The sequence below is a fragment of the Lactuca sativa genome, chromosome 4 (assembly GCF_002870075.4).
Source record: "Lactuca sativa cultivar Salinas chromosome 4, Lsat_Salinas_v11, whole genome shotgun sequence".
NCBI classification, from domain to species: Eukaryota; Viridiplantae; Streptophyta; class Magnoliopsida; order Asterales; family Asteraceae; genus Lactuca; species Lactuca sativa.
This window is the reverse complement of record NC_056626.2, coordinates 133,496,224-133,507,425: the sequence shown is the minus strand read 5'-3', so window position 1 is coordinate 133,507,425 and position 11,202 is coordinate 133,496,224. Positions and strand designations below refer to the sequence as shown.

The 11,202-nt window shown below is 47.5% G+C and overlaps 1 protein-coding gene across 1 annotated transcript; it reads left to right on the top strand.

Annotated features, from left to right (window-relative positions):
- The first annotated feature begins 487 nt into the window (after window positions 1-487).
- Window positions 488-1,024, top strand: LOC111877337 (uncharacterized). The gene has a single exon (XM_023873858.1). The coding sequence runs from the start codon at window positions 488-490 to the stop codon at window positions 1,022-1,024; it is 537 nt and encodes a 178-aa protein (XP_023729626.1).
- The last annotated feature ends 10,178 nt before the right edge of the window (window positions 1,025-11,202 follow it).

Genomic DNA, 11,202 nt, shown 5'->3' with positions numbered 1-11,202 from the left:
CATTGCATGCTTCCGGACGATCCATAGGAGGCAAGGGAAGTCAAAGTCAGAGCATCGTATTTTGCAATAAGGGATAATCAGTTGTACCGAATAGGATATTTAAGCCCATGACTCAGGTGCATTTCTAAGATAGAGGGGCAGACTTTTCTCGAAGAAAGCCATTATGGGGACACAACAGCATATGAAGGCGCTCACGCCCTCATAGGCAAGATACTTCGCCTAGGAGTATACTGGCTGGACATATACAACGACACCACAACCTTAACCAATAAATGCAAGGAATGCCAAGCATTCACCCCTTTCCAAAATCAACCGGCCATGCCATTGACAAGCATTACTAGCCCCTGGCCTTTCCACCAATGGGGGATCGATATAGTTTGACCATTTCCATCGGCGCCAGGAGGCGTAAAGTTTTTGTTGGTAGTTGTGGACTATTTTCACCAAGTAGACAGAGGCGGAACCACTAGCCATTGACACCGGCAAGCAGATGATAAAGTTCATGACAAAGAACATCTTGGTCCACGTTGGAACTCCTACGATCCTCATAAGTGATAAAAACACTCAGTTTGAAGGAAGTCCCTTCAAGGAATGGTGTGAAGACAAGAAAATCCACCGCAGGTTCACATCAGTAGCGCATCCTCAGGCTAACGGACATACAAAGATATCGCAAAAAACCATAGTCAAGGGTTTGAAGAAATGGCTACTCAAATCAAAGTCCGTCTGGGTGGATGAGCTCCTAACAGTGTTATGGTCCTATCGCACCACAACAAGGTCAAGCACGGGAGAAACGCCCTTCAGTCTAACCTATGGGACAGAGGTGGTCCTCCCATTGGAAATAGTCGTTGGCTACTTGCGAACAGAGAGTTTCGAGGAGTTAGCCAACGACGAAGGACAACGCCAAGACCTTGACATGCTCGATGAGAAACGCGAGGCAACACAGATGCGCCAAGCACTTTATAAATCACAGACTGAGAACTATTACAACTGCCAAGTCCGGGCCAAGAACTTCAAAGTTGGAGAATAGGTACTAAGAAAGAACGCGTCTAGCCACGTTGAACCATTGAGGAAACTCAGTGTCATGTGGGAAGGACCATACAAAATCGTAGAAGCACATAAGAATGGTGTCTATTCCCTAGAAGCTCAAGACGGGCACGCCATTCCAAGAACGTGGAATGCGCAGAGCATGCGCCACTTCTACTCTTAAAACAAGTGTTAAAGGTAGAACCAGTGCTAGCTAACGCATTGTGTGTTAATTTTAATATGTAAATGTAATCAACATAAATTACTTTACTATTTTTAGTCATATTATGCTCTAAACAAAATTAGAATAAATAGAAAGGGCAATTCAAATGCTCCTTATATCTAAATCTAAGAAACAAAGAGGTTGTGTACATTTACTGTGTGGAAACAAGGACTGATCATCCAACGTCACACGAGCGAAATCGTTACAAGAAGGTAGCCAGGGAGTTTACATTAGAAAGGCTCATAACCTTCCTCCCAAAACATGTTCATCAATTAAAGAACATGTGACATAAGTGTAGAAGGGTCATAACCTTCCACGAATATAAAAAACAAAGTAAACAAAACTGGGTAAGCCTCAAGATGACAATCTTGGCTACACCCAGGGTCTTTAAGCAACAGATTAGAACAAATATCTCAAAGACCAGCTTCGGTAAAGTACAAAGAGTTAACTAGCAAGAGAACTCTGACCATGGGTGTAAACAAACCTTGTGTACATATCATGTGATGGCCAATATAAACCATACAAAGAGTAACTAGGCGAAAGAGTATGTGTGATAAAAAGAAACATTTACACCTATAAAAAGCAAACATTGTTCAAACTGCTGGACTCCCGGAGTTAAGAGATGGCCACAAAGAGCAGCAAAGACAACAAACAAATAAGGAAAATATTGTCAAAAGGAGTTACATCAAAACAAGCCAAATACAAAACTACTTATCAACAGGAGTGTTATCATCACCAGAAGGAAAGCTTGAACTAGGGACCGATTCCTCGCTCTGAGACTACTAACAGAGATTACGAAGCCCAACTATGTCCAGGGCACCCAAGCGAAGATGACCAATAAAGTCAGTCACCGTGAAGGTCACCAAGGCGTCTTCCATCTCATGAGTCCTGGCTGCCACATTCTCCTCAGACTTTGGGTCAACCTCCCTGGCTGATACCTGCTCCCAAACAATGCTTTTACCCTGTTCCACACCAGCAGCGACACAAGCTTCTTTCACAAAAACCAAACCGTAGAGGAATTGTGGACTTTCAATCAACCTATCCACAACCTGACCGAGCCCGTTGCTAAGGATCCAAGAAATATCCATTTCCAGCGCTCCCCTTGCGAAGTTCTCGGTCACCAAATCAACCTCCAGCTCTGTTGTCCGCTTGCTCAGACCGGCGTTCTCCAACGTTAGGACCCCCACACGAGCGTTCAGGCCCTCCACCACTTTCCCCAGCTTCGCCGCTTGATCCGCCAAGCTAGCCCTCTCAAGTAACACTACCTCCTGCCTAGCCTCCAAGTTGCTCTTATCAGCTTCTAACTTCTCCACTTGGGGCTTCAATTCTTCGCATTCCATTCCCCTCTTGTCCGAATCGGAATGGAGGGTCTCTATCTCGGAGATGCGTTCGGCGGCCGCGATTAAATAAGACAACACTTGGGCAGCAGCGTAACGCAAGCCATCACCCATATGCTCGTCGGACAGGACACTTAGGGCCTTAGTCATGGCAGGAGAAAATGCATACTAACACCACTTGAGAGTAGCGTCATGATCATAGACAAAATCCTGAGCAGTTAGTCTCCAAGATGGCTTATAAGCATCCAAATGAGAACCCATCAGCAGTGGGTGGTTGTGGTTTTACCAAAAGAGGTGGAGGCAAGACCACGAGGAGGCGAAGACCCAGTCTTTGTTCCGACTCCTTCGATTGTGGGAACAATGTTGGTTTTCTCAATGCTTCCTTCTCCCGTATGACACAACGGTTCAGTCGCCCCGGTTTGTGCCCCCTCCAGCAGTTTCAGAGGACCTTCATTGGGGGCACAATTGGAATCCTTAGAACCCCCCAGTAAAAGACTCAAATTACTCTTCTTACATAGAGGGGGCCCGGTGCTAGCTGCCTCAGTTCGATCGCTGGGAGAGGCTTCCAAGAATGCAAAACGCCTTTTAAACCGGTGAAGACTCCTCGGGGACTCGGACAGTGTAGGATCCTTCTGAGAAGCACCAGTGACGACAACGTCCTGTAGGTCCTGTAACGGCCCGGATTTCCAGGTATCTTTTATGCTTATGTTTTTGGTGTTTTGTGAGGGGACTCGGTGAGTTGGAGCTCAAACTCGCCGAGTAGGATCGGGGTTCTGGACGCGGGTTCGCGCCTGGACTCGGCGAATCCAAGGTATGGACTCGGCGAGTCCAAGGTATGGACTCGGCGAGTCCGCGTTGTTTAATGAAACCCTAATTTCTCGGGTTTGGGACCTATTTAAAGGGCCTTAAGGCCGTCATTTGTGCTCACCAGTCCCCTGAGTGAAACCCTAGCGAGTTTGAGCGTTTGGAGCAAAGCAAGAAGCCATTATTGACCTTGGAGGTGTTATCTTGAAAGGGAAAGGAAGCAATAGCTAAGGGGGAATCAAGTGGAGCCACTTCCTGAAGATTTGAGGTCCAGAACATCACATTTGAGGTACTACCTTCAAGCTATTCTCTGTTATGTTGATGTTTATGTTGATTTAGGGCTTATTGAGCCCTTTTGTGGCTAGATCTAGTGCTTCCTTGGTCCCTTAAGCGAGTTAGGTTCTAGATCTGGACCCTTGGAGGTCCGGAGTGTCCCTTTGCCCAAGCTTTTTATGAATCCATGGGGGTTTTGGATTGGGATCTTTGTGCTTGAGGTCAAAACACCATTTATGAGTCATGGGGTGTGTTATGAGCACCAAGACATGGACTTTACGTGATGAATAAGCTTAGGAGGGCCAGATCTATGAGTTGTTGGAGCGGATCTGACCTCAGAAGCAAGTTTGAGTTGATGCATGGCATGGACTCGCCGAGTCTGAAGAACAGACTCGGCGAGTAGCATGAAGATTGTTCTTAACCACTCAGTGAGTGGTCCAGCCGAGTTATGGGTTGAGTCAGTGAGTCAGGGAGAGTTAGAGAGGGTTTACAGGTGGTTTGAGTCGAACTAGAACTCGCCGAGTTGTTCTTGAGACTCGGCGAGTTGAGTCGGGGTGGCCCCGCGATTCTTACCAGGTGGAACTCGTCGAGTCAGGGGAATACTCGACGTGTCAAAAAAGGAATCCTAGAGAGTTGGTGAAAACGCTTAGACTCGCCGAGTCGCCCTAGTGCACTCGCCGAGTCCGGTCAAAGTTGACCGTTGACCGTTGACCATTGACCAGAGTTAACCAGTGTTGACTTGATAAGGGTAGTCAAACTTAGTGGTAAAAGTGTTAATTAGAGATATATGATGTTATAGGAGGATTATAGCTCGGAGGATCGAGCACGAGTGATTTCCAGGATTCGCGAGTTATTGAGATACACGAGGTGAGTCTTCTCACTATACTTTACCTTGAGTAGGTAACCAGAGTAATGTGATCAGAGTATTTGTATGCTATATGTATGTGATGTGTTGTACCGCATTATTTCTATGTGATTTATGCTGTGCATGTTTATAGAGTTGGAACCGGAAGGTTCATAGAGTTAGAACCTGAGGGTTCACAGAGTTTGGGTGCACGGACCCATAGAGTTATAGCCTCGAGTGGCTAATATGTGTTATGTGTGTGGTATTTTGGGGAACTCACTAAGCTTTGTGCTTACAGTGTTAGTGTTGTTGTTTCAGGTACTAGCGATGACTGTGGGAAGGCGCCGGCTTGATCTGTACACACGCATGGGATTTTTGATATATATATGATCTTGGGATTTTGTATGATGTGAATTGGGGTTTTAAACTTAATGTTTTATGAAAATTAAATGAGAAATGTTTTTATATTTGCGAAAAATTATTTTGAAAATTCACGGTGTTACAAGTTGGTATCAGAGCCTTGGTTTGAGGGATTCGAGTACACCTTCGGGCGTATTTGAACTCAAACTGAGGATTTGAGATATTTTTTTCAAAAAGAGTAAAAGATTTTTGAAAAAACGCAGAGCAGAGTTGTGTGTACGATCAGTCCGCGCCCGAATGGTGATTTCCCAAAATACCTTTATGTTATGTTTATGTTATGTGATTCTGATATTTACATGATGTATTCGCATGCTAGAGTAGGCTAGGTATTCCTATTAGGACTAGAGTGGCCTGATTTGTGATGCCTTAGCCTAGGAAGAGGTGAGCTGCTATGAGATGCTTGAGAGTGAGTAGGTAGCAGCGAGGGGCTTATGAGAGATCTATTAGAGAGTGGTCTTTGCATGATAGAGTACTTGGAATTGGGATCCGAATAGAAGTACTTAGGGTGTATTTTGATACCTTGCGAACGGTAGTATTAGGCCCGTACTACTGAAAGCACCGGAGCGGTGTACAGCCCAAGTAAGAATCTTTGGAATACCAAGGATCAAGGAGGAAAGAGTTGTCGAGTGTGAGTATGCTCGAATGGGTTCTAATTTATCGTATGTTGTATTTCAGAGGTAGATCATGGTGAGGACACGTTTGATGCCTGAGAGCAGTGGTACCAGTGATGAGGAGATCCGCCGGATCATCCATGAGGAGGTGGCTGCGGCCATCAGGGCAGAGATCCCGGAGATGTTTGGGTCTATAAAGACCACGCTGATTGAGACCTTTGACGAGCGTTATGCCGCTCTTTCTGAGGCTGCTGTTGCAGCGGCCAGCGCGCCGATTGCTGCAGCGAGGCCGCAAGGTGGTGATGCATTGCTGTTCCGGGAGTTCAGCAACACAAAACCACCAGAGTTTGATGGGACCCAGGATCCGGTGGCAGCTATGAGGTGGATATCTGATATAGAGGGGTGTTTCTTCACTTGCTCATCTCCTGAGCATTTGAAGGTCCGGATCGCACTGAACCAGCTTCGCTTGGGAGCGAAGGACTGGTGGAAGTTTGTGACGGCGCATTTCACGCCTGCTGAGATTGCGGCAGTAACATGGGAGAGGTTCACGGCCATGTTCCAAGATGAGTACGTTCCCCAGGTGGAGAGGGAGCGTTTGGCCCAGGAGTTTCTGACCCTCAAGCAGGGTACTGAGTCGGTTACGGTGATTACCAAGATGTTCCATGAGAGGGCGATGTTCTGCCCTGAGCACGTGTCTACGGAGCAGGCACGCATGAGCCGTTATCTGAGTATCTTGAGGCGGGACATTCGGGAGTTTGTGGCGAACTCCTCGTACCGGACATTTGTCGAGCTTCAGGCAAATGCCCGGAAGAGGGAGATTGAGCTTGAGACTCAGGCCAGGGAGGAGGCGGAGTCTTAGGGGAGGGATCGGCAACCGGCATAGTCTCAGCCGGCAGCCAAGCGGGCCAATCCCGCTGATCCCAAACCAGGGAGCCAGAAGGGCCACACTTGTGGGAAGTGTGGCAAGGGTCATGATGGATCCTGCCGAGCGGGATCTTGCTACAAATGTGGCAAGGAGGGGCATATGGCCAAGGACTACCCCAAGGGGTTTGCAGTGTGTTTTCACTGCAACCAGACCGGACACCGGAAGGCGGAGTGTCCGCAGTTGCGAGGAGCATCTCAGGGATCTGCCCCTGCTTCCATCAGAGCTACAAAGAGTCGGGCAGTGAAGGCTGAGGCGTCGAGAGCTCGAGGGAGAGCCTTTCAGCTGACCGTGGAGGAGGTCCGCGCTGCGCCTGATGTTGTAGCTGGTATGTTTTCTTTCATGTATTATTTTGATGCTGAGATATTATGCTTATATTATGTTATGTGTAGGTACTTTCCTTGTGAACTCTGTACCTGCTTTAGTGTTATTTGACTCGGGTGCGAGTCGGTCTTTTGTGTCTTTGGCCTTTAGTCAGCATATCAGTGTTAGTCATGAGGCGTTGAGTCGGCCTCTGAGAGTTTCCATAGCTGACGAGAGAGTGATTTATGCCACAGAGGTTCTCCGAGGATGCGTGTTAGATATTTTCGGTGTTGAGTTCCCGATTGATTTGGTTCCTATTGCGATGGGAGATGTCTGTGTCATCGTGGGCATGGACTGGTTGAGCAGATTCGGCGCAATTATCGACTGCGAGCGTCAGTTGGTGACCATACGAGACCCTAGTGGGGGAGTTCTTTTGGTGTACGGCGAGGTTACACGTTCGGGATCAGCTTTTTGTTCGGCCGCTAGGGCGAGGCAGTGTCTACAGTAGGGCTGTAAGGGTTTTGTGGCGTATGTGATGGATACGCGGGTGGTTTCCGGGAGGCCGAGTTCAGTTGAGGAGGTTCTGGTGGTGCGTGAGTTCCTAGATGTTTTTCCCGAGGAATTGTCGGGTGTGCCTCCTGTGAGGCAAGTGGAGTTCAGTATCGATTTGGTTCCGGGGGCCGCGCCTATCGCTAAGGTGCCTTATCGCCTTGCACCTCCAGAGATGCAAGAGTTATCCTCGCAGCTTCAGGAGCTGCTGGGGAAGGGATTTATTCGGCCGAGCAGCTCGCCGTGGGGAGCGCCTATCCTGTTCGTCAAGAAGAATGATGGTTCACACCGGATGTGCATTGATTACCGGGAGTTGAACAAGCTGACGGTCAAGAACCGTTACCCGTTGCCGAGGATCGACGATTTGTTCGATCAGTTGCAGGGAGCATCTTGGTTCTCCAAGATCGATTTGAGGTCTGGATATCATCAGGTGAGAGTGCAGGATGAGGACGTCCAGAAGACAACGTTCAGGACGCGTTATGGGCATTATGAGTTTGTGGTGATGCCTTTTGGACTCACCAATGCCCTGGCGGTGTTCATGGATCTCATGAACCGTGTATGTAGGCCGATGTTGGATCGGTCGGTGATTGTATTTATCGATGACATTCTGGTATATTCGAGATCTAGAGAGCAACATGAGGAGCATTTGAGAGAGGTCCTTGGGGTTCTGAGATCGGAGAAGCTTTATGCAAAATTCTCCAAGTGTGATTTCTGATTGCGGGAGGTCTAGTTCTTAGGACATTGATGAGATTAAAATAACCTTTAATCTATGAAGATCGATTAGATCTTGAACAAGTATGTAAATATAAAATTATAAGAACACAAAAATAAGAACGAAACAAGATTGAATCAAACGTGTCGAATGATTTAAACAAAATCCTCAGAAGAGCTCGATTAAGAACATCAACTGTAGAGGATTGGTAGGTTACAAGAACGATTAAAGAAACCTGGAAATACTATCGTTATGCTCTGGAATTATCGTATCAATCGTTAACCTAATATGCATGCAAGCATATACTTATATATTAAACATAAAAGGCTCTCGGTTGGACAGGCCCAAACCGGAATACAAAATAACTAAACTATCGAGCCCAAAAGACGCAATCATCAAAATAATCTTCAGCCCAACAATCTCCCCCTTTGCGTCAATTTGGAGCGAGACCTTCACTTGTTACTAGGGCCAACAGCTGAAGCAGGTACCTTCTTCTTCACAGTGTTAAACAGACATTTGGTGAGCGAGAGTATTGTCTGTCTAAACCGGATGTACCACTGGATCATGTCATCGAAGTACTTGACATCATCAGCCGGATTCTCTTTACACCGTTTGATGATCGATAACACATGCTCCAGACAAGCAGTGGTGTAAAGGTGTTTGTCAGCTAAAGCAAAGAGACATTTATGTCCTTCTGCTCTAGTGAACATAACCGAGTTGCGTCTCGGGTCGATCTTGCCCATTTGCATTTGGTTGAGATCACTGGCCGATCCCACAGGAGCTATCTTCGGTTTCTTCTTGAAGACTGTGGCGACCTCCTGATCCATTAGGGCAACCTCCATGATGTAGCAGGCTAACATCCTTTTGATATGGTCTATAATGGGACCATATTCGGCTTCATTAGTCAAAAGGATATTATACAGGACAATCCAATCATGAGGATTTAAATTCGGTAGATCTGCCAGGGAGATAAGATGAGCAGTTCTTGCAGATCCCCGAATCAACTTGAACCGAACGTTTGTGAACCTTCCTTCGGCATAAGGCTTTAAGACACGAACGTTCACAATCTTCTGGGCGCTCCAAGTAAGGTATTGAGGACGAGCAGCTGCCAGATAGAAGTCAATGAGCTCCCTGTCAAGCTTAGCGTTTGGATGAGGGACTTCAAAGATGTTAGAGAAGGCGTGGAAGATGAACGCCTTTCGAGTCAGCGGCATGTCGAACTGCGAGTCGACAATATTATTGTAGTCGAACGAGATAACCAGCTCGAGCCATAATATGCTGGGAGTGTCTATGGCCTCTTTAATCATTCTCTCCCGAGTCCATGCAGGGAAGAGAGTCTTCCTGCTCTCGAGGAGATCGTGGGCTTCCTTTTGCTTGCGTTCGGCTTCTTCAGCCTCTCGCGCCACACGATTTACATCTTCATCCACATTGCGATTGTTCTTTCGTTTCAACATGTCAGCAATGGTCTCCCTATCTTCATCTTCATCTTCTTCCTCAGCTATCTTTTTCCCTTTGTCCTTCACACCCGAACCCGAAGCTTGACCAGTCGGAGGTGGTTCGGTTGTGTGAGTAGCTTTGGAGGAAGGAGGTGGTTTCGATCCGTTCTTCTCATCTCCCCCTTGTTTCGGAATGGACACGAAACTCGGAAGGCCTTCGATTTTGCTGAGAAGGTCCATGGCCGGAGAGAGCTTTTCAGCGAGGGTTCGCCTCACCGAATGGTTTAGAATAGGATCGTGTGCTTCTAGGATGTTGGATAATGCAGCGTGGACATCTGAAACACAAGTTTTGATCACCTCCCTTTCGGATCGAAGAGCTTCCAGTTGTTGTGGTGAGTTGGAAAGTTGCGTGCTCTTGACCTTTAGGGCGGTTGTTTTGCTCGCCAGAACGTCCATCAATGAGTTCTCGGCTGAGAGATCCTCCTGTAACTTAGCGAGGCGCGCATAGATGGAGGCACGAAGGGCCGAGTTGTCGTCGCTTATGTTTTGGCGAAGGGCAGCGAACGAAGTCAAATCCGTTGAGACGAACTTGGCCAATTGCTGAACAATCGGTTCCAAAGTTGTCTTGGTGGCGTCGGCGCTTTCCTGCAAAGACTTCAACAGGACAGAAGCGTCGGTGAATAGTTTATCGACTTTTTCGGTCGCAGCCTCACAGGCTCTGGTTAAGGCGTCAATAGCAGCAGTTGCTGAGGCCACCGAATCATGTTGAGCCCTGGAGAAGGCATCAACAATTTTCTGAAGCGCAGCTTCAGAGGGAGAGGACTGCTGGTTGGAAGAGGAGGCGAGAAGTAGATCAACCTTCTCGTTAAGCTCTTTAAGATGCTTCTTTGTCACTGGAGCATCATCCTCCTCGTCACTCTGAACTTGAAACGGACTATAGTAGACCGAATCAAAGTTCATGTGTTCACCACCAAGGTAAGGGTTTTCGCCATCAGAGGCATTTTCTGGAGATGGAGGGGGTGGTGAAGTTGGGGGTGTTGTGGTTGGGGTATGTTGAGGTTGATTATGGGGTGGGGTAGTTTTGGGTGGTGGTTGAGTGTGGGTAGGTTCGGTTGTATGGGCTTCAGTTTGTGGTGGTTCGTTTACGGGAGGGGTTTCGGTAACTGGTGGTGTTTCGGTTGCAGTTGTGAAAATGGGTGGTGGTATAGGGAAAGATGTTGGTGGAATAGTGGTAGTGGGGATTATGGTTGGAATGGAAGTAGGAATGGTGGGAGGAGGTGAAGGAACTGATGTATTATGAAGTTCCATCTCTGGGGTAGGTGATCGAGGTGGTGTGTTGCCTCGTTGTGGGGTTTCGCCTCCTTGAGAGCCGTCCGAACCCGAACTCTCGTGCTCTGATTCACTCGAAGATGAGGGAATAACAAGCTTTCGCTTATGTTGAGGCTTCCTCCTCTTCGGTTGTGGGGACGGTGCAACCTTTGTGTGTTTCCTCTTCTTGGGAGAAGGACCGGTAGGAGCTTTGGTCGCTTGCTTCCCCTTGTCAGCCTTTTTGCCCCTGTTCACTGGTTTGTCTGCATCGTGGATAGACCTGAGCATATCCGGTGTCAGTTCCCTAGGACCAGTTGGCCTGAACTCCTTGATCGTCCGAATCAACCTACTGTCAGAGGGCACGTCGCCATACATTGTCTCCGGGATGGAGCCAATGAAAGAAAATTTAGATGCATCTGAGACGATGATCTTCTTGGTAT

Coding starts and splice junctions, on each gene's coding strand:
- LOC111877337 (XM_023873858.1), top strand. CDS start 488: ATGATAAAGTTCATGACAAAGAACATCTTGGTCCACGTTGGAACTCCT.